Here is a 22,000-nt window from a genome sequence, read left to right as displayed (position 1 = left end):
TAGGAGGGCCCTTCAGAATGTGGAGCTGGGTTCCAACCTCCCTTAACTGCCACCTTCCAGCCCCACCATAGTGCAGGGTACTGCAAATAAGTGTACTCCCATCATCAAATGCCCCCTTCTTTATTGATCCACCCCTTTATTTCTTACTGCCAGCTTTTCCTGCCCCCCCCCCCCCCAAGAATTGAAAGGAGGTGACCCATGAGAAGCTGAGGCCTGTGCTGGGAACAAGGACCAGAGCACAGGGGTATTGGATCTCCTGCTTGCGCAGCTGGTTCTCTCCCTGCTGCCTCTCCTCCCAGAGCCTGGGGAGTCTTCCACACCTTCTGCACCACCGGGGCACAGCCCAACCAGTTCCATTTCTAGACCAGAAAACAAAAAAAGAAAGAAAGAAAGAAAGAAAAAAAAAGATACAGTAAGGGCCTGGAAAGCAGCAGGATTTTTTTTAACTTTAAATGAGTAAATATGCAAATATCATGCTCTTTGGCCCTGCCTCTGTGGATCCAGAGCGAAGGCCTGCCAAACCCACCGAGAAAGCCCCAATCCAACCAGCCGCTGCTGTCCAGTCCTGCTCCTCCCCGCGCTCAGCAAAGGGCACTTGCTCTTCCCTGTTCTCACCAGAGAGGCACAAGCGCTCCGTCCCTTCCCGCGGCAGGCAGAGGGAAGAGAAAGGGTCTGTTGTTTTTCTCTTCTTGTTTCTCTCTCCCTCGCTACTGATCAGCAAGCTGCTGACCAGGTCAGAAAGCCCTGATGGAAATTCTCCAGTGCTGGGCAAGCCCCTCCTCCTCCAGGGAGCTTGTCCTTGACTAATTTTTCTTTGTCCCGATGGGAAAAAAAGAAAGAAAGAAAGAAGAAAAACCACAAACTTCCTTTGGAAACCAGCTTGTAGTCCGGGCCTGGAGCGCACGCCCTAGACTCGGCAACTCAGGAAACCTGCAGACGCTCTGAGCGACCTGGGAGCACCTGGGCTGCACTCCTGCCTGCCCCCACCCTCCTCTGGTGACCCCAGTCGTGGGCGTGAGTCCGGAAGTGGCCACGAGCAAGCCGGGACAGCCGCTCGTAAACCTGTGTAGACCTGGACAAGCTCTGGCCCTGACAGCTGGAAGGCAGCTGGGGCTGTGGCAACTGGGGTCACTGTAGCCACCTTCCTCACCGAACTGCCACGGCTGGACCCTGGTTCTTAGTCCTGGAACAGCATCCACTTCTTTAAGGTAAAAACTTTGTTTTAACCATTTCCTTTACCCCCCCCCACCCCACCCAGTTCTCTTTTTCCTCTGCAGCTCTGGGGAGGTGACATGGAATGTCCCTCCACTTTTGGTCTCTACAAGTCTGGATTTTGAGAGGAGCTAAGGCAGGAGGCACGAGCTTGTAAAAGGGACGAGCTTGGTCCCTTCATTTCCTTGGTTTGATGAAAACTTCCCCCTCTCGCTTGCAAGCAAATAGACAGGGCATGGTAGGGGTGGTTGACTTACTTGGGGGCAAAATTTTAAACCCGTAGTTGCATGAAGATTTGGGCCAGACTGAGAGGGAGATTGCAGTGGGAAAGTTCCTGGGGGTGTGCGTGTGTTATTGAAGCTACCCGCCCATTTTATATGCTTCTTCCAACTTTTGGCTATTTACTGCTGCTGCGAGGGAGGGGCCAGGGCTATTTTAACTCCTCACCCACCGCCAGAGGATAATTCCAGCAGGAGAGAATGCGTGGGACTTGAGAAAAGAAGAGGAAAAGAATGAAATCCGGATTTGTGTGAGTGCCCTCCCCCTCATCCTTTCCTGCTCTGACATACTGGTGCCCACCCCACCAGGAGTCACCTTGTGGAGTGGACATCCTCCATTCCATCTCTTAAGACTTAGCCCACTCAGCTTTGCCCGGTTTCTCCAGAGACCCAGCTTCCTCCAGTTTCCAGCACCTGGTTCCTTTGGGCTCATCCCCTTCCCCAGCTAGCCACCCAACCTCTGCTTAATTCTTGATCATTTCTATCATGGGACAGAAAAGAGAAGAAATGAACACTGCTTTTCTCCAAGCTCCTCTAACTTCCTCGGGCTCTGGTTTCTGCTTCCAAGGCTCGCCCTAACTGTCATCTGGGAGGGAAGGGGAAAGACAAGAGAGGGAACAAAGTGTAAGGTGCGCAGGACCTTTTTGCTATTCTGATTCGGAATGAACAACATGTAAATGCGATGCAGCGAGCAGAAATTATATTTGAAGCAGAAGGAGGATCGATTTGGGTGACCAGGCTTCTTTTGGTAACTTTTCTGTCTTTCAACTTCATCTCCCAGGCCTTAACGCAGTCCTGAATTCCTGCCACTTTACGAGAAAGAAGCATAGTGTCAGGTTAGGAGGGAGCTGGAGAAAAGACAAGATTTCTGACAAGTCTAATTTCTCTCCTTTTCTTGCCCCAAGTGAGAGGGAGAGGGGAGCTAGGAGGTTGAAGGAAGATGTTCTCCAGGGGACAGGGTTTATGGTTTTGTATTGTTTGCTATCCACAACCTTAATTAAATGTCTGTGCTGGACTCGATGCTTAGTGCTGATAGAGAACAGGTTAAACAGGTCCAGGGTTTACATCTAAGATGACCTGGGTGGGAATAGACAGAACACACGCGGAGGTAGTTAGATGAATGTAGAGGATGTATTTCCTTTTTTTTTTTTTTAAGTTTTTATTTTAGGGGCGCCTGGGTGGCGCAGTCATTAAGCGTCTGCCTTTGCTCGGGTCGTGATCCCAGCGTTCTGGGACCAAGCCCTGCATCGGGTTCCTTGCTCAGCAGGAAGCCTGCTTCTCCCTCTCCCACTCCCCCTGCTTGTGTTCCCTCTCTTGCTGCCTCTCTGTCAAATAAATAAATAAAATCTTAATAAATAAATAAATAAATAAATAAATAAATAAATAAATAAATATTTTATTTTAATTCCAGTTAACATATAGTGTTATATTAGTTTCAGTATAGCGATTCAATACTTCATACATCACCCAGTGCTCATCACGAGGGAGTATTTCTTTTCTTTCTTTTCTTTTTTTTTTTAAGATTTTCTTATTTATTTGAGAGAGAGAGAGAGAGAGAGAGAGAACTCAAGAGAATCTCCAAGCAGCCTCCCCCCTGAGCGTGGAGCCATGACACACAGGGCTCGATCTCACAACCCCGAGATCATGACCTGAGCCGAAATTGAGTCCACCATCAAGAGTAGGCAGCCCGACCAACTGAGCCACCCTGGCGCCCCGTGAGCGAGTATTTCTTACATAAATCAATAATCAGCATTGTCACCTTCTGTATAAAGAGTGAGTGAGAGAGTATCTGTGGGTTTAGGTTATTCGGGGAGCAGAGAGGAACTGAAGAGAAGTTGCTACCTCAACTCCCGCTGTCAAGAGTTTCCTAGTGACAGAATTTGTCGGGGGAGTGGTTTTTGTGCTGAAGTGACTTACAGAACCAGTCTCTGATTCAAATCCCCAAGGCCTACATTTCCTCTCCTGGGCCTACAGGAAGCCCCTCCCAAAACCTTTTTGCTGTGGTTTGGGATTGTGTAAAGTTCGGGAGAGTCCTTTGAGGAGAAAGACTTCTTTCTCACTGGTGTTTTATCTTTTGGGACATGATACCGTCTGTCTGTATCTCCACTCTTCACCCCAAGCACTCTGTGACTTAATCTTTTCGCCCTTGGAGTGGAGCGGAGAAGAGGTAACCCTGAGAATACCTGCGTGGGCTCTGGGCGGTCCGTGAACAGCCGGGCGGCGGGGTTTGGTGTAGGGCGGAGGAGTGGCCACCGTCGTGGCTATGGTGGCGGTTACCAACGTGATGATTGTTACAGGCTGAGCTGAAGATGACTGTAGTAATAACCATTAGTAGAGCTGGCCCTTGAACAACACAGGGGTTAGGTAACTGACCATTCATACAGTTGAAAATCCACGTGTAACTTTTGACTCCCCCCAGACTGAGCTAATCGCCTACTGTTGACTGGAAGCCTCACCAAAAACATGGACGGTCAATGGACACCTATTTCGTATGCTATGTGTATTCTATACTGTATTCTTACAATAAAGGAAGCTAGAGAAAAGGAAAGATTATTAAGAAAATCATAAGGAATACACCTAAAACTAATGTAAGTTGTGTGTCAACTATACAAAACAAGGAAATCATAAGGAAAATACATTTACAGTACTGTTCATATATTTACAGAAAAAATCCGCCTATAGTGGAACCGTGCAGTTTAAACCCCGTTGTTCAAGGGTCAACATTAACATTTCTTTCTCTGTCTTTTTCCTTTCTTTCTCCTTTTACTTTCCCTTTCCCTCCACCTTTTTTCCATTCCTTGTCCTTATCATTTCAGGGAAGGCTGACTCCATCCAATGACTTCAATCCCACCAGAATCCTTCCTCTCAACCTGAAAGCCCTGTACCCTCATCGGTCCCATGTGGCCACAGCAAGGGAGAGGTGAAAAGAGCTCAGGCTGCGGCCCTTTTTACCCATCTGAGAAAGACATGCCCTCCCTGTAGCCAGCAGTGACTGTGTAGACGCTATCTAGCCTTCCATACTAGAGTCCTTTAATAAGACTTTTCTGGGTCCATGTGCTTTCCAGCCCAATGACTTCCTTCTTACTGGATTGGTCTCTTTGTTACATACCAAGCCTAGATTAGGCAACTCCCTGAGGGCAGGAAAGTCCTTTGGTGCCCCGCAGTTGACCTCTTCTGACCATGGAACACCATCAAGCTGAGCTTCCAGCCTCTAGTGAGGCCAAGATTCCAGAAGCAGTCAGCCCTGAGAACCGTGAGGTCCTGTCACAACCAGATGAGCACCCCCAGGACAGGGGTGCTGCAGCTGCTGATGGGGCAGCTGGAGAACAGGAGCCAGCAGACCAGGCTTCACTGCCGGCCGAGGGCAAGGATAACCTGGAGTCCCCTCCACCTGATGTGAGTTCAAACCAACTGGGGCCAGCCCACGGGGCACAGCCTGAGGTAGAGACAGTGGGGGCCTGCTCCAGGTCCCAGGAGCTCCCCCTGCCCGCCAGGGCCCGACAGCCTGAGCTAGATTTCTACTGTGTGAAGTGGATCCCTTGGAAGGGAGAACGGACACCCATCATCACCCAGAGCACTAACGGCCCCTGCCCTCTCCTTGCCATCATGAACATCCTCTTTCTTCAGTGGAAGGTAAGAGGGAGTTTGGATGAGGGCTCAGAAATTGCTGAGGAGAGCCCTCTTCCCTGACCCACCTCCTTGAATATCCTGCTGTTCTCAGACCAGGCAAAACTTTCCAGATTATTCTCTGTATTTCTCCTGCTTGAACAAGTGAGATAAGACAAAACAAAACAATTCTCTGTCCTACTCTTGTATCTTCTACTGTCTAGCAAGTGCGAATGTCTCACAATACTTCACATTCATTCCCTCACTGCAGTTGCAAGCCTTCTTTCCCACCACGCCCTCCCCCTCCCCCCATCCTTCTATGTACTTCTCCTTCAGTGCTCTGTGGAGGAAGATGTACACATGGCTAACCCTTTGGTCACCCCTTCTGCCTCCAGGTGAAGCTGCCCCCTCAGAAGGAAGTGATCACATCAGATGAGCTCATGGCCCATCTTGGTGAGTGATTAGGCCTTGGAGAGGAATTACACAGAAGGTTCGAGAGCTTACACTTTCCACTCAGCCAGAAATCAGAATATTGAGGGACTTCCCTTTTGGGGCTCTGATGTGGCAAGGAGGGTGAAGGTCTACAGGGCTTCTCTGCAAGGCTGGGGGATGAAAAGCAAAAATCAAGGTGTCAGGAGTCGGGAATTGTAACCCTACTTCTGCCCTGAGCTTTCAATGTGACCTTGGGTGGGCCCTTCACCTTCGTGAGTGTATTTCTTCCTCTGAGAAGGAAAGGTCTGGGTTAGATTCTAAGGCTCTTTCCAGCTCTGAAAGTCTGTGGTCTGTGACCATTCTCCAGGAGAAGAGGAAGCAGCTTTTGGCACAATTGGGGTAAGCTGATGAGGGGTCCTGTCTTGTAGGAGACTGCCTCTTGTCCATCAAGCCCCAGGAGAAGTCAGAGGGACTTCAGCTTAATTTTCAGCAGGTGAGGCAAAGGTCTGGGGGCACAGGAGTTTGCCGGTTTGTCAGGGGACACCTAGGCTATGAAGAGAAGCCGTTCTTCTGCTTCTCAGGAAGGGCCCTTGAACGACGATTTCCTTCTGCAGGAGGAGGGTAGATTTCTGTCCTAGAAAATATGTTCCTTTATATAAGATGAAGAAGGGTTGAGGCAAGGGAGGAATGGAGTGGCCTGTAAGAGAACCAGGGAAGAAAAGCAACAGGATTAATTTTTTATTTCTGGAGCCAGCAGTCAGGGGAGGGGAGGCTAGAGTAGCCATCATTTTCTTTTTTCTCCCCAGCTCTATTAGACTATACTGACATATAACCTTGTGTAAGTTGAAGACGTATAACGTGTTGATGTGATAAAGGCAGCATTTCCTTTTCTAACCCCAGAATGTGGACGACGCAATGACAGTGTTGCCTAAACTGGCCACGGGTCTGGATGTCAACGTGCGATTCACGGGGGTCTCTGATTTTGAGTACACTCCTGAGTGCAGCATCTTTGACCTCCTGGGCATACCTCTGTACCATGGTTGGCTTGTTGACCCACAGGTGAGGGCGGGGTGGCCCAAATGAGACTTCTCTCCAGCTCAAACTGACAGACAAGCAATATTTTGTGGGGTGGGTGTTAGGGAGTTAGGGATTAGATTGGCTTGGAAAGGGAATAGGCTTTAGAGGCTGGACTCAGTACAGAATTCCTTGAATTTTAACCTTTTTGGGGGGAGAGGTAACATTCAAATACAGGCAAACCATATGTGCAAAAAGGTCAGCTCTTCAGAGATGGAAAGTTTCAGGAACCTTTGGTTATAGGGTTGCAGTCCTGTGGGCGTGCTTCATTTCCTTCCTAAAAAGATCTTCATTGTGTTGGTGCCACCCCACCCCACTGCCCATGCAGAGTCCTGAGGCCGTGAGCGCGGTTGGGAAACTGAGTTACAACCAGCTGGTGGAGAAGATCATTACCTGCAAGCACTCGAGCGACACCAACCTTGTGACAGAAGGTGACGGCCCTGCTTTCTCTCCTGTGGGTCTTACGTGGAGGGAATGGTGGCTGCTTCGGTTAATTGCTTACCGTCTGTCTCCCCCCACCACATCCCCCTAGAACGGAAACCCCACGAGCGAGAGTTTGGGGAACTGGCTGTTGCGTTTAGGACCTGGAGCCGCGCCTGGCGCAAGGCAGCCGCTCAGTCACTCTTGTTGGATGAATGAGTACAGCCAGGCTTTGGGGGGTCTCAGAACCATCCTGCGGGCTCCTCACAGGGACTGGGTGATCCTTCTTCCTGTTGTGGACCTTGGATTGAAGCCAAGCCCTCGTGGCCCGATTTGTGCTCTTCCGACAGGCCTGATCGCAGAGCAGTTCCTGGAGACCTCCGCAGCACAGCTGACCTACCACGGACTGTGTGAGCTCACGGCCGCTGCCAAGGAGGGTGAACTTAGCGTCTTTTTCCGAAACAACCACTTTAGCACCATGACTAAGCACAAGGTGATGAGGCTTTGGAGATGGCGGGGGGCGGGGGGGGAGAGCGGGCGTTGCTATCCCTTCCTCGTGGTTTTTGCTTGCGGGTCAGTGTGTCAGGCAGGATAGGGTAGATTAAGTCCAGGTGACAAATGACCCTGAAAATCCCTGCGCTTTACCACAGCCGAGGTTTATTTCTCATGCTGGATGGTCATTGCAGATTGGCTGCCATTCTGTCCCACATCATCTTCACTCTGGGACCCAGAGAGGGACACCATGCACGCGCTTTTAATGCTCCTGCCTAGAGATGACACCAGTCATTTCTGCTACCTTCTCATTGGCCAGAGCAAGCCTTAAGGAATCAGCCTGCCCTCAGTGGGACAGGAAAGTAAAGTCCTCTCCCAGGAAGGGAATGGAATTAAATGGAAGAGGGAAAGGTCTTTGGCTCTCAAAGGGATTTATCCTCATAGCCACCAAGCGAGCCCAGAGACCCACGAGAAGTAGGGCAGGAAGCAGCATCTTGTGTGGGACCCCAGCCCCGAGGACTCACACTTGACCACAGTGACTGCCATGCTCACACCCAGCTGACCGTAGAGCAGACATCCCGGCCCTCTCCCCACGACTGTAAGAGACGCGTGTGCTCCCACGGACACGCTCTAGCTGGCACACTAGACGATTCAGACGGTCTCCGAGCCTCAGCTCACCTCTGGCAGTAGAGCGCCGCTGGGCCAGCTATCCCGCCACGAACTTCGTCCTCTTCTCTGCAGAGCCACTTGTACCTACTGGTCACCGACCAGGGCTTCCTGCAGGAGGAGCAGGTGGTGTGGGAGAGCCTGCACAACGTGGATGGAGACAGCTGCTTCTGCGACTCTGACTTCCACCTGAGTCATTCCCTCGGCAAGGGGCCTGGAGCCGGAGGTGGGAGCGGCTCCCCCGAAAAGCGGCGGCAGGTAGACCAGGTGTGTGGGCTCTTTGGGAAGGGTGCGGAGAGCCCGTCTGCTAACCAGCTCCTCGATGTAGGCGAGGAGCACGCGTTTCCTCGTGTAGACATCATGACACGCGACACCTGTGCCCCCTTCCTGTCACCTCCGGACCACCTCCGTGCTTGGAGTGTGTTCTCGGTCACCACACAGAACGTACTTGGCTGTGGGTTTTGCTCTGGAGGAAAAGCTGATGAATCCGAAGAAGAAAAATGGGTTTGGAAACCTAAAGCCAGCCTGAGTGTCCCCCAGGCCCCAGCGACCTCACCACTCCTGTTCTGTTGGCCTCTCTCTAGGACTACCTGATTGCCCTGTCCCTGCAGCAGCAGCCGCAGGCCACGTTGGGTCTTAGCGACTTGGAGCTGGCCCAGCAGCTGCAGCAGGAGGAGTACCAGCAGCAACAAGCAGTGCAGCCTGCGCAGGCGCGGACCTCCCCGCAGGTGAGCGGGCCTCCCCCCAGCTGATCGGGGGGCCTTCCCCTTCCCACGGGCCAGAGCTCCGCCACGCTCCGCCCGGGGCAGACACTCGGTGTTGTAATGCCCGGGTGCTCCTGTCCCCTGGGTCCCATCTTCTTTCCCCACCGCCCCTCCAGATCCTGCCCCTGTGTCCATCTGGAACCTCTGTCCAGGCTGGCGAGTGACCCACTGTTAAATCCCATACAGGGGAGAGGAGCCACGTCTGGACGCCCAGTCGGAGAGCGTCGGCAGAGGCCCAAACAAGAGTCAGACTGTGTCCTCCTGTAGCGTTGCCCAGTGCTGGGGCTGCCCTGCCTCTTCCTTCGGAGGCGATGGCTATCCTGCCTGCTCCCCCAGCTCAAGCCCTGACATACGCAGGGTAACTTATTTATGGACTCTGGGGGATCAGAGCAGGCAGTAAACGCCAAGGTCGGACTTGGTAACATCCCGCCCGCATGTGCTGCCACCTTCTCTGCCTCCCAGTCATCAGGGCAACACTGGGGTTGGTGGGGTGAGGATTTCGGGGTCCCAGCTCCCCTTCTCCGGAATAGTCACACTCATACACGGACTCAGGCTCCAGGGTGAGGTCCCCATCTAGAATGCATCTCCCCTACTTCCACCCCCGCAACTGGCTGGGTCGTCTTGGCGATCCTGCTGGCCAGTTGTTTCAGGGTTTGGTTTGGGTTTCTATCTCCATTATTTGTAATGCTTTCCTAGGGGTTTGGAAATAAAACTTGTTTCCTGAGATCTGTTTGCCTTGCCCTGCAGCACTTGGGGTTAAGTATTTGACCCAATTAAGGAATGCAAAAGGGTGGGGGAGGTAGGTTATAGAGGTCCCAAGGGTGGCTTTGCCTGTCATTTCTAACAGGGCCAGCAGGGGGAACCAAAGCCTGCTTATTTTCTTCTCTGTTTTTGTTACTAGTTTTTGATAGTCTTCAATGGGAGTGGTAATCTAATTTGGGAGGTGGGTTTCCAAGTCCCTGTTTTGGACAGATGGCATTTGGGGGTTGTGCTCCCTGCTAACCTAAGACTTCCCAGGCAGGGGAGGGCAGCTTGTTCGGGTCCTTTGCTACCTCTATTTCTGACCTCATTCTGGCTCCTGTTTCTCAGTTACTTTGCCTGAAATTTCCTGGGGAAGAGAATAATGGGGGGGGGCTTCGAGGGGGCCACTTGTTGCAGCCCTAGAGCCTCAGACAGGACCCCTGTTGAATATGCAAGTGCATATCAAAGGCGCCTCCAACCTCAAGACCTCCCAGCCCACGTCCGGCTCCACCCAAACTTCAATCAGGGAACACAAACAACAGTAAAGTTTGCCAAAAGAATTCAAGAGTCAGGGAGACGTCTGGCCAGTGTATGGGAAGGATGAGTAGGGCAGAAACCATCAAAGAGCTGTCTACACCCAAGTCAGAGCTAGGGGATCCAGGCGCAGGCATTGTTTGAGATGAGGAAATCAAGGGATTCCAAAGAAACTTCCAGTTGTAGCCTCGACAAGAAGCTGGAGCATGTGGTGCTCAGTGAGGGGTTATCCTATTTGGAGGTCCAGCTGGTTTCCGGCAGGCTCAGCCCAACATGGGGATCTCAGATCCTTGGATGTCACGGTGTGGCAGGGAGGCCTCAAATGTCTTCGGCCCTGCACAGGGCTAGTAGGGCTGACTGGCAGTCCCCCTTCACTGCCTCCTGCAGACAAGAGAGTTCATTGTTAGACCCCACTAGCACCATGGCCCACGCATTCTGTTTCCTCCCTGGTGCTGGTCCAGAACCGTCTGATGTGAAGAGCTGTGTACGAAATTAATCAAGACTCATGAGTTCTCCGGGGCATGAATATGCTCGGTGGTGTGCAGGGAGGGCAGAATGGAGGTGAGGCGTGAAGCTCTGGGGCTCCAGGTTAAGAACCAGCCAAGTCTCACCTGGAGAGAAGAGTAGAGGGACTTGCCAAATTTCTTTTTGAACTCAGCTCGGATGCTTAGAAGGTCAGTCTCACTTCGAGAGATAAGGATGCGCATCAGGACTCGGTAATTGGGCTTGAGGTCCTGGTAGAGGGAGAAACAGCAGGGGGAGAGGGTGGTAGTAGGAGTCTCACAGAGTAGAGACTGGGCAGCATGGGAAATTACTCTCGAGGGGAAAACGAGGTGTGAGTCCAGGGAAAAGAGAAGTGTACATTATCTAAGAGGAAAATGTATCCTTGTCTCCCTTCATGGAAGGTGATGCAGCAGGAAAGATGGGTCTCTGTGGGAGCAGCTGGGGTAGTTCGCCTTCCGGCCACACAGCTTTCCCGGCTCTGAGGCCGTTAGCTTAGAGCCTCATTCCTCAAGACCTCAGTGGTGGGCATCTCCAAAGGCAGTTCCTCAGAAAACGGACAGGAAAGACTTCCTACCTCGAAAGATTTCCAGCATGAAAACCAGGAAGTTTTTAACTTCCGGGTTAGTGAATGTCCAGGGAGGATATACCCAGCCTATCCCAAACAGAGTTGATGGGGCTCTGAGAGGGAGGCTTTCGGTTCTGAGCCTGACCTACCAGGGCCTCCTCACATCCCCATCTGTATACACCAGTTTCTCCTGGTTGGACCCCTGGGGCTTAGCATCACTGTCTTCCTCCTAAACCTGCACCACGTCTCCTGCCTTTTGGTTAAAGAAGGTAATGGAGGGTTTGGTTCAGAAATAATAGAGGTAGAGTACGTGAATTATAATTATAAATCATGAATTATAATTGATTATATCAAATCACGAATTATAACTGATTATAATAAATGTGTTAGTTAACATGAGAGATTTCTAAATAAAAACATTGGTTGCAAAAATCCTATTTATGTCATGGGCTGGCCACCGGCGCCGTCACAATCTCCTAAGAGCTTCTTTCCCAGCGTTTCCTGTTACCTGACTCACGAGACCCTTCCCAGAACTGCCTGATACCCACGCTTATGGCATCTACACAGATCATACATTCCCATGGAAAAAAAAAAAGGAAATGAGGAAGTAACAACAGGATGCCATATTTCATTTGGACTCAGAACCCCTGTCAGTGCTGATGGCTGCTTTATCTTAAATTTCATGTATTATCCATTTTGTATTGTGAGAGAGATTGTGGATCGCTCCCCAGTATCCATTCTTCCCCTTCCTCCAACTCTTATTACTCCAAAGTTGTAGAATTGGGGCAAGGCACTCATTAACTGAATATTCTAGCAAACCCCCATTGAACATAACTCTTGCCTTGTTACTTGAGGACGTCCTTGGCATCTCCTACTTCCCTAAGACCTTTTAATGAACATTCATTGTATGGGTCAGATTGGTCCGAATTTTCCTGAGTCAGCCTTCACTGATGGTCATTTTTCTGAATAAGGACTCGTCACAATCTATGTTCTCACATATTTCTCATAAGAGAATAAGATAGAAGCATATGATTGAGTTTTTCCTTTTGAAAAAAAAGTTTTCAGAAAAATAGGCCTATATTATTTTTTGATTCCTACTTCCAGGATAAACCTGGCATTTACATCCCAGAGTGTGGGTCCTACAATCCAAATACATTATAATCATTTACTGCTGGGATACAGGTTTGTTTATGATGGGAATTGAGCCAGATAAACATAACCCTTCAAATCAGTCTTAGTGTTCAGTCAGTATAGTCGTACAGACTTCACCGGGTAAGTAAAACATTAATCTACTGTCAGAATGGAAGTCTCCGTTGCTGATAAAATCTGTGCACATATGTACTGTCTTTTGCATAGCTGCCAACAAGGCGTGATGATTGCTCGCTCATACACAAGAAGCTATGGCATCTACCAAAATGATAACTACTTTTACCTTCTTAAAAATTGGGGTGAGTCTTTTATTTATAGGTTTTAGAGGACAGTTGTACTAATAGGAGACCCAGCTCAATGAGTAGAACGACTGGATTCTGTTTATGAAATTAATCAAACCAAAATCACCAACTGAAGTGTGGATCGCGTGAAACAAAGCTCGGCCAGTGTGGAGAGAGGTGGTCCTGGGTGCTAGACCTCTAACGGTATAGCTTGTGGTGCAGACCAACACCTACGTTGTGGACCCGGAGTTGACGCCTGGCAGGTAAATGTCCTATAGGACCATTATGTGTGCACGGTTTTTAATTATTTTAAAATTCCAACAGAAATAACACACAATGTTATATTAGGCACAATGTGTTTTATAGGAAGCTTATATGATTTATTAGCTGTATACGACCTTGGGCAAAGAACTTTGCCTCTCTGTACCTCAGTTTTTTGCATCTATAAAACAGGGATGGAGGGTGGCCATGAAGATTAATTGAAATGTGTGTAACAAGCTCGGCATGGGCCCTGGGACACAAGGAGTACCCCAGAAATGCTGGCTCTTGTCATAATTCTTGCTAGCATTATGACCATCATTATCCTAGTGACAACTGAAACTGGACATGGCACTGTCCTACAGAGCAAATTCCCATCTATATGTGGCCATGTAGACATCAATTAGGCCCAAACTCTGGCTTAGGTGCCCTTTTGAGTCAACTAGTTAGCTTTAACCGCAGCTCACTCCTCTTCTTGACAAGACAATTTGCAAACCTAGGAAAAGAGAGCTGCTATGTATTTATAAAGTCAATATGAGATTGTGACATTAGCAACAGCAGAGAAACTTCCTCTCTCTTGCCCAGAAGATATCTCCCCCCAGTTTTTGTTCCAAAGTGAGGGAAAAGAAGCGTCCCTCTCACCTGGAGGGCTTGATGAAGTTTGTCAGCAAAGTACAGCGGTGTGTTCTTGATCACTGAGGCTGGAAGCAGAGAGGGAGAGATGGAGAGCGCCAGCTCCCATGCCAGGTGAGAGCCCTACCCCGCAGCGCTGAGCAGGCCCTACCTAGGCTGAGCAAAGCCGCCTGGGCATCTCCGTGGAAAAGGTGGTGGACGGTCTTCTCTAGCTCGTGCCCCGTACACCGCTGGTACTGATCGAACACTTGTGGGGGGTGTGGGAGGTAGTTAGAAAGATAAACGGGAGCAAGGGTTGATTATCACAGAGAAGGATGAACCCTCCCCACCTTCCTCAGCCAGAACTCATCATTAGAGTAAGCTGGGAAGATAAGAAGTCTTGTGTGTACCTCGGACAAGGTGTTCAGGATTTCGCTGGGTGAAGATTAGGACCCATGTGCCCTCTGTGCTGGGCCCTTCAGCCTGTTTTAATGCCTGGGAGGGAGGAGTAAACCAGGATCATCGGTTGGGGGTAGGGGAGCCATGGTTGCGGTGTTCCCAGAATCCATCATCATGATGATGGAAACGGGATTCAGGGTGGAAAAGCTTAATTGAACCTGTGAAGCAGTTGCTTTTATTTATGGTTAAAAGAAACAAAAAAGGAGTAAGGGTTAAGAGAGGGGCTCTGCCCTCACAACTTGATTCCCAAATTTGGGGAAATCCTGGCACTCAAGGAATTAACTAATCTCCAAGGGAAGGTCTGAGGAGGGTTCCACCACCCAAATGCCCCTGAGAGGAGAATGTGTTGTTGACGAGCTCACTTCCTGTGAGTTCAGCAACCAGAGGCTAAAGGAGTGAACAGTCTTCAGAGGGTCACTACCTGACACTTCATGTCCTCACGTGTCACTGAGGATTCCTTCCCCAAGGCAAGGAGAGGTTTGGAGGACAAGAGGACACATAGGTCACTGGCTCTAGGAGCGGGTGGAGGAGGACGTCTTACATGCATGGCGGGGCAAGCTCCTCGCCCCTGCTCACCTGGACATCCTGTTCCACCAGGTTGTAGTCAATGATTCCAGAGTAGCTCTCACGGCCCCCCTAGAAGAAACTCTCTCAGGAGGACTCTTTGAAGGATAGCTTTTCATCTCCAGGACAACCAACCCAAACCAACCAAACGCCTCCCTCCAAAGCCTTCTCTTGCTAATTGTACCAGAGCAATGCTCCCCAGTCTCTCCCAGCCCCTCCCTCCCCTGCAGGCCGGTCCTCCTCACCTTGGCCAGGGCCAGGAGCAGTTCCTGCAAGATGCCGCTGGTCTCGGATTTGATGTCCTCCTCAGCCTCCACCTGGAAATCTGGGTTGGGTTCAGGAGCTCTCTGAAGCCTCCCAATTTTTCCCAGTGTAGATATTCCCTGTCAAATGCCCAACCCACTGTGCCCTGCCTACACTGCCATGTCCTGCCGGGGGTAGCGTAATGGCTGCTGGTTCCCGGGACGTAAGGAAGAAGCGCCATCATGGTCACCCTGAAAACATCCCTAAGCTGCCAGTAACCCATGCACTGTAGGGTCAGGCACCACGGGGAGCCAACCTGCTAGGGGAAGGAGGCATCTGTTATTCGAGTGCTGGCCAGGCAGTCAAGGGAGATAGGGAAACCTGCACCATGAGGCCAGATGGCTAGGGCCTGGCCCCCTCATTGGAGGCAAGGAGAAGCGATGTGGAAGGATGGGAAGAAGTGAAAGAAAAAGAAGAAAGGGAAAAGAAAAACAGAATCAAGGAGTGAGAGGTAGGGGCGCCTGGGTGGCTCAGTAGGTTGGGCGTCTGCCTTTGGCTCAGGTCATGGTCCCAGGGTCCTGGGATCAAACCCTGCGTTGGGCTCCCTGCTCGGGCGGGGGGTGGGGGCTGCTTCTCCCTCTCCCACTCCCCCTGCTTGTGCTCTTTTACTCTCTCTCTCAAATAAATAAAATATTTAAAAAAAAAAAAAGGAGAAAAAGAAGTGAGAGATAGGAGAGGGATTAAGACAGGCCAAGAATGGACATCAAAGGAAAACTGGGGAAAGCAAAAAAAAGGGGGGGGGGTGCTCAGATGAGGATGAGAAAAGGCCAGTTAGCAGTTAGTGGGTGAGGCATGTGGCAGTCAAGCAGGGGCTTGAGGGGTAGTACCCATGAGTTAGAGAGCAGGTCCCCTACCTCCCCCCCACCCAACCCTCCGGCTGCAGCAAGGTTCCATTCAGCCTGGGATGTGGTGTGAGGGCAGAATTAGGAAGGGGCTGGGAAGATGACATGGGCACCTTTGGGACTGTCACAGTGCCCGACATTGTCATTACTTTGGAATCTGCTCTGGAGCTCCAGACTAAGATAACTAATTATTGCTTCTCTTTCTTTAATGATCACATCTGGGTCTCACCCTGGGGAGACTGAGAACTGGCGAGGGTGGGTGGGGAGACAGACCCCAAGGGAACAGTGCTGGGGCAGACAGGTTCCCGGAGGACTTGCCTGTAGGGAGTGCCAGAGAGGGGGGCTGTCCTGCTACCCCTTTCCTCCCTCCTTACGTGCTCTTACTATGTTTGTAGACCGTCAGGCACTCCTGCAGCTGGGCTGGGCTTCGGGTGGCAAGAATTTCCACGGCCACATCCTCAGCCGAACCTGAGTTCTACAAGGAATTGGGAGGCCACTCTGACACTGGGCCATGTCATTAGGATGGCAGACCACTTGTCCTTCTAAGGGTCAATATGGGCTGTTTAAAGGGGGACCCTGCCAAGTCGGGTCCTCTGGAGGGAGCAAAGGCAAGTCAGTCAACCCTCTCCTCCCCTCAATGGTGTGCTCACTTCCGAGACACCCAGCGAGCCTCCTCTCCTGGTACCTTCAAGGCCGTCCTCAATTCCTGGGCATCGAGCTGAGCTGCAGGCTGCAGCAAAGCCACCACGGTCCTCTCGAGGTTACCAGACAGTGCTGCCTGCAGGGACTTCAGCAGGTCCTACAATAAATGGTCCCCATGGCAGAGGAGCGGGGACCATGGAGTGGGCCCGATGTGTGGGGAGCTTTGGGAATATCTGGCTCGTTTTTCCTAAGGCCAGAAGCACCAGGCCTGCCCCCCCCCCAGCTGCTATTGCTGTACTTCCGGTCTTCCAGGGGGGCTGCTCACCCCAGTCTGCTGCTCCGGGGCAGTCAGTGGCCTCACCTGTTGGGTGCGCTCCTGGAAGGCTCGAGAGATGAGATGCCTTTGCTCCCTGCTCCTGTTGGTCAGCACACCCACGATGGCTCCATGGTCCACACCTGAACCAAGATGAGGGCTGGGCTACCATCTGGGCAGAACCCAAGAGGGTCTTTACGGGGAGGGGATCCCCTTCCTTCTTGGACTTAAAGCCTCTGGAGGAGGAGAGAAGAAGATCTAGGAAAGGGCTGTGAACAGCAGGGGCTGCAACACCCCCACTTCCCTTTGGCCTCAAAAGAAGACGCAGGGACGCCTGGGTGGCCCAGTCGGTTAAGCATCCGACTCTTGATTTAGGCTCAGCCCATGATCTCAGGGTCCTGGGCTCCGTGCTCAGCAGCAGTCTGCTTAAGATTCTCTCCCTCTCCCTCTGCCCCTCCCCCTCCCCCTCCCCCTCCTGAGCACTCTCTCAAAAAAAAAAAAAAAAAAAGAATTAAAAAAGAAGATGCAAATAACATGCCAAAATAGCATGTGAACCTGACCCAAAATTAGGTGAAGGAGGCCTGGTGCGGTGGGGGAGAAATGGCTTGGTGATCATAGACTTAGACGAGAATGCCAGCCCTGCCATTATGAGCTGTGTGACCTTGGGCCAGCCTCTCTGTCTCACCAAGCCTGTTTCCTCATCTGCAAACTGGATATGAGACTTACCACACAAGGGTGTCCTGAGAATAGGAATGACACACCAGCATGGTACTCAACATACAAGAACTAAGGCATCCCACGAACATTTAGTGAACAACGTCACTTCCTCCTTCCTGGCTCCTTCTTGTCTGCAGACTGGTTTCTACAAGGTGGACCCCCGGGCGCGGAGGGAAAAGCGCTCACCTTGGCCTGCAATGGCCCTCAGCAGCCTTTGCACGTCCTTGTCCACGCCGAAGCTCAAGAACGTCCTGAGGGTGCCCAGGGTTCCCCAAGCTGCAGTCTGTAGAGCATGAGGGATGGGGGTCGGAGGGAGCATCACAGGTTCGCACGCACCTGCCCCGGTGCCTCAGCACAGCCCTCGGCATGGTGTCAGGGCCTGCTCTCCCTTTCCCCATCCCTCCTTCTCTCACAGCCCTGGAGCTGATACAGTAACAGTGACTCCAACAATCACCACCCCTACCTTGTCGGCCAGGCCCAGGTGGCTGAGGATCTCCTGGGTCAGGGATGGTCTAGTCTTCCTGCTGGTCACAGACATGGTATGACTGGCTGTCTCGGGGAGGGAAACAGGAACCAACTGAGGAGAATTTTCTGGCCCTTTGGGCCTCTATATGACCCCCAGACCCCCGAGGCCCTCCTCCCGTACCCTTCCTTTCCCACGATGCAGAGAAAAGAACATCGACCTGCTTGGCAGGTTTGGGAGCCCAAGTGGAGGGGTAAGGGGAAGTTCCCACCTTCCCCACCTCTCACCCCTCCCTTGGGAAGCAAGGATTGTTCAGGAATGTTGCTAGAATGAGCACCAAACAAATCCTCCCTGACTCAGGGTAGGTCCCCAGGCTCCCAAACTTTGGTCTCAGGTGGAGGACCCCCTTCTGAGATCCACATCCTTTCCTTCCGGTGGCCTGGCTAGGTGACCCTGGGGCAGTGCAGGGGAGGGAGGCCATGTGGCAGGGTTAAGTATGGGGGGTGGGAGATAACAACTCCTAAAACACCTCCCCACCTTCAGCGCCAGCCCAGGAGTGAGCCCCTGCCCCCTGCCCACCAGGCTGCCGGCCTGCTCCTGCCTTTCCCCGCTCAGCAGGCACTTTCTCGGGGCCGGGGCCGACGTATGTGTTCCTTCGGGTGCATGGGTGCCTAGACAAGGGAGCAAGCACTCACAGCAGAAAAAGGAAACTCCTTTCTCCCTCTCGCAAGGGATCCACAAGCGTTCCCTCCTCCCTTCCCCCGTGAGGGCCCAGGTCCAATGCTTACCCAGAGGTGCTGGGGGCGAGGTGGCAGTCGTCACAGCCTGGCAGCTGCCTGTGTGGGCACCAGCTTCTGTGCTGTCTGCTAGAGGAGAGGGGGTGTGTGCAGCCCAGGCTGGGCAGCCAGTCAGATGACCTCTCTGGCAGCCCAGCCCAGCTGTCGCCTCTGGCTCTAGCCCCTCCCAAATGTGGGAGAGGACCAGGCTGTACCTGGTCCCGCAGGCAAACCCCTCCCTACCAAGCATCTTTCCTCCCGGGAGCCGGCCTCAGCCCTCGGAGAGAGCTCTGCTCAGCCTCTCGGCGGCTCAACTGGACACAAGAGGCTTTGTGCGTTGCTTTCTCTGTGGGGCCAGGTGGGACCATAGAAGCCCAGTCGTTAAGTCCAGCTTCTGACCTGGCTCTGCCTCTGGCTCCAGCTCCCTGGGGGGCAGGTCAGACAGGCTCCAAGCTGATTTAGAGGCTGATAGAGGAAAACCTGTTGGGGCACATACCGGCAGGGCACCCCAGCCCGCACCCCAGAGAGGGTCCTAACCCCGAAACTCCCTGACTACTACGACCTTATCAGAGCAGGCCAGCCTGGGTGGGAAGGGCAGGGGGACTGTTTATATCCGTGGGGAAGAAAGAGCACAGGTATTTGAGGGTGGGAGTAGATCAGCAGAGTCGAGAGAGAAAAATGCGAAGGGTGTTCCCTGTGGACGGAAGCACCATGCTCCCAAAAGGCAATGGGGAGCTGGGAGAGGCTCTCTGGGTCCCTGTGTCTTGGGTCCCTTCTGCCGCCTTTTGGCTGCCAGGACCGGTTTAGCTGCAGCAAGGCAACCGCAGCAGCTGGGGCTGGGGCTGTCAGTGCACAGAGCAGCAGGTGAACAGCCCTGGGGAGCCTGGGGAGCCCCTGAGCAGGCAGCCACTTGAGCCTCACAGCCAGCTCCCTGGGACCTAGGAGCCGTCTCCTTCCTGCTTCCCTAGAGGGGCCCGGTGGGGGCTGGGCCCAGAAGCTGGAGAGCTGTTTCCACTCCTCTGCCCCTCTCTCCGCCAAGGAAGGCCCTTGCTGGTTTTCTTACATCCCTGAGGAGGGACCTGCCTCTCTTCCACAGAGCAGACAAGGCCTAAGAATGCACGAAGGGAGATTTCCTTGGTGGCAATCACTGCTTCTCACTTAGTCTCCTGTTAAAGTGGAAAGCATCCACCAATGTTTGCTGTGAGAACGTGGGTTCAAGCCCCAGCTCTGCCACTCGTTCTGTTCTGTAATCTCAGCTAGTCATTTCAGGTCTCTGTGTGTCTTTCTTCACCTGAGAAAAAAATGGGACTATTGGGAGAGGCTGAAATGTGGGGCGGGGGCACCCTGGGCACCTGAGAATAGCCTTCCTGGGAGAACTGAATTAGGTAATATATGTGATGGCATTTGGCAGAGAAAAATGCCTTGTAAAATAAAGCTGCCAGATTTAATAAATAAAAATACAAGACACCCAGTTAAATTAGAATTTCAGGTAAACAACAAATAATTTGTTCGTATTAAGTATGACCCAACGATTTCATGGGATACACGTGTGCTAACAATCTTTTGTTGTTTATCTGAAATTGTGATGTAACTGAGCATCCTGTAATTTACCTGGAAATTGGGAAGATGGGACTCAGTTTCAGCATGGTGATTAAAAGCAAAGGTTCTGGAGTCAGACTTCTGGGATTCAGAATTCAGGTCTGCTGTGTGACCTTAGCAATGACCTCAGTGTTTCTTTTTTCTCCTCCTCCCCCTCCTCCCCCTCCTCCCCCTCCTCCCCCTCCTCCCCCTCCTCCCCCCCCTCCTCCTCCTCCTCCTCCTCCTCCTCCTTCTTCTTCTACGATTTTATTTATTTATTTGTCAGAGACAGAGAGAGAACAAGCAGGGGGAGCGGCAGAGGGAGAAGCAGACTCCCTACCGAAAAGGAGCCTGATGCAGGACTCAATCGAAGGACCCTGGGATCATGACCTGAGCCGAAGGCAGATGCTTAACTGACTGAGCCACCCAGGCGCCCCTACCTCAACCTTTCTGTGCTCAGTTTCCTCTTTTTCAAAACAGAGATAATAATAGTGTTTATATTATAAGCTATTGTGAGAATTAAATAAATACACGTAGAGCACTGTATTTTTTTAAGATTTACTTATTTGGCAGAGAGAGAGAGCATGCATAAACAGGGGGAGCGGCAGGCAGAGGGAGAGGGAGAGGCAGGCTCCCCGCTGAGCAGGAAGCCCGATGTAGGGCTTGATCCCACGACCCTGGGATCATGACCTGAACCAAAAGCAGATGCTTAGCCGACTGAGCCACCCCGGCGCCCCTGTAGAACACTTTAGAAGAGTGCTCTGTACAGACTAGTAGGTACACATGTCAAAATGTTAACTCACATATAACAATAAATATTGATACAATGTTATTTTATAATGATAACTTACTGTTAACTTGTCTCCCTATGGAGTCCAGACTTGGCTCTCTTCGGCAACTTCTATCTTGCCAATCTTCAATCTGGCCACAGGAGGGCATTAGAAGCTACCTAGAGCCGGGAGCCCCCTAGTGTCCACTTGAGGTCTCCAAGGCTCTGGTTCCTCCCACAGATATCCAGGGGCTCCCTTTGAGCACTTGTTGGGAAGTGCAGTCTCTGGAGGACATCAGGTTCCTAGATGGACCTGGCGGGCAGGCATGGTCAGAAGAAGGACCTCAGGGAGACACCTACTCAAGGGACCCACGCCCACACCGAGACCTCAAGACACTTGCAGGAGACTGTGTTACCCCAATACAGTGTCTTCACGACCCCAGTCCCATGCCTTTGGACTTCCCTACCCTCAGAGTCCATTCTGGGCACACATTCCACGTAAGCTTAGAGGGCATGGAGGGAGAGAGGAAGGGCTCTTACTTCCCCAGTCTGAACTTCTGTGAGGGATTCCCGTCGGATCAGCAAGGCTGAATCCTGCATTTGAAGGAGGCGGGCAGAACCGCAGCCGCGTGGCAGGAGTAATCCTTGTGGTCCAGGAGCGTGAGGAGGGAGTATGTGTGATGCATTTATAGCTGCTGTACTGAAACTTGGTGGAATCTCACTCCTTTTGTCCCGGCGTTTTGTTTTGTTCAAGTCCAGGGCCAGATTGAGGCTGTTTTCAAATTCACTCATCACCTTTCACCTCTGTGCTCTAAATTTTAGAATTTCAGAGTTGGAGGGGTTCTTGGAGATGACAGGTCTACCACCCTCTTATTACTGTCTCAGGAGGCGGAGTGACTTCCCAAGGGCCACGGTGTCAGAACCAGATCCAGGTCTCCTAACTTCTCCTGTGCTTTCTTCATTACTTAGATGAGGGCATAGCTGAT

The 22,000-nt window shown here is 51.8% G+C and overlaps 2 protein-coding genes across 12 annotated transcripts; one reads left to right on the top strand and one right to left on the bottom strand.

Annotated features, from left to right (window-relative positions):
* Positions 1–581: 581 nt before the first annotated feature.
* On the top strand, positions 582–9,670 carry MINDY1 (MINDY lysine 48 deubiquitinase 1). 3 transcript variants are annotated; one of them, XM_045790591.2, is made up of 11 exons: positions 582–733; positions 836–1,208; positions 4,307–5,123; positions 5,492–5,549; positions 5,957–6,021; positions 6,429–6,587; positions 6,931–7,033; positions 7,373–7,515; positions 8,256–8,447; positions 8,765–8,908; positions 9,131–9,670. In XM_045790591.2, the coding sequence occupies exons 3-11, from the start codon at positions 4,671–4,673 to the stop codon at positions 9,209–9,211; spliced, it is 1,398 nt and encodes a 465-aa protein (XP_045646547.1). In that variant the 5' UTR covers positions 582–733; positions 836–1,208; positions 4,307–4,670; the 3' UTR covers positions 9,212–9,670. The 3 variants fall into 3 exon arrangements, with proteins under 3 accessions (XP_045646547.1, XP_045646549.1, XP_045646548.1); XM_045790593.2 differs by lacking the exons at positions 582–733; positions 836–1,208 and adding an exon at positions 1,267–1,741; XM_045790592.2 differs by lacking the exons at positions 582–733; positions 836–1,208 and adding an exon at positions 2,914–3,205.
* Positions 9,671–10,227: 557 nt separating this feature from the next.
* ANXA9 (annexin A9) lies at positions 10,228–18,784 on the bottom strand. Of its 9 annotated transcripts, XM_087866260.1 has the most exons (14): positions 18,680–18,757; positions 18,429–18,581; positions 17,892–17,977; positions 17,615–17,711; positions 16,760–16,854; positions 16,442–16,555; positions 16,141–16,231; positions 14,857–14,936; positions 14,624–14,683; positions 13,999–14,083; positions 13,761–13,856; positions 13,619–13,677; positions 10,831–10,953; positions 10,228–10,600 (listed from the first exon to the last, which is right to left on the bottom strand). In XM_087866260.1, exons 3-14 carry the CDS (start codon positions 17,964–17,966, stop codon positions 10,538–10,540), a joined length of 1,038 nt encoding a protein of 345 aa, XP_087722386.1. In that variant the 5' UTR covers positions 17,967–17,977; positions 18,429–18,581; positions 18,680–18,757; the 3' UTR covers positions 10,228–10,537. The 9 variants fall into 9 exon arrangements, with proteins under 9 accessions (XP_087722386.1, XP_087722384.1, XP_087722385.1 ...); XM_087866258.1 differs by lacking the exon at positions 10,228–10,600 and having other exon boundaries at positions 10,640–10,953; positions 18,680–18,761; XM_087866259.1 differs by lacking the exon at positions 10,228–10,600 and having other exon boundaries at positions 10,640–10,953; positions 18,471–18,581; positions 18,680–18,761.
* Positions 18,785–22,000: the final 3,216 nt, after the last annotated feature.

This window comes from Ursus americanus, chromosome 12 (genome assembly GCF_024610735.1).
Source record: "Ursus americanus isolate L20-20 chromosome 12, mUrsAme1.1.p, whole genome shotgun sequence".
NCBI lineage: Eukaryota > Metazoa > Chordata > Mammalia > Carnivora > Ursidae > Ursus > Ursus americanus.
This window is presented reverse-complemented; position numbering and strand designations above follow the sequence as displayed.

Bases quoted from the DNA above. Each gene is read 5' to 3' on its own strand.
- ANXA9 (XM_087866261.1), bottom strand. From the start codon at position 17,966: ATGTCTGTGACCAGCAGGAAGACTAGACCATCCCTGACCCAGGAGATC. The intron at 16,855-17,614 runs GTGAGCGCTTTT...ATCTTGGTTCAG, and splicing joins GAGGGCCATTGCAGGCCAAG to GTGTGGACCATGGAGCCATC. The intron at 10,954-13,618 runs GTGAGAGGGACG...TCCCTCTACCAG, and splicing joins AACTTCATCAAGCCCTCCAG to GACCTCAAGCCCAATTACCG.
- MINDY1 (XM_045790591.2), top strand. From the start codon at position 4,671: ATGGAACACCATCAAGCTGAGCTTCCAGCCTCTAGTGAGGCCAAGATT. The intron at 5,550-5,956 runs GTGAGTGATTAG...CCTGTCTTGTAG, and splicing joins TGAGCTCATGGCCCATCTTG to GAGACTGCCTCTTGTCCATC. The intron at 6,022-6,428 runs GTGAGGCAAAGG...TTCTAACCCCAG, and splicing joins TTCAGCTTAATTTTCAGCAG to AATGTGGACGACGCAATGAC.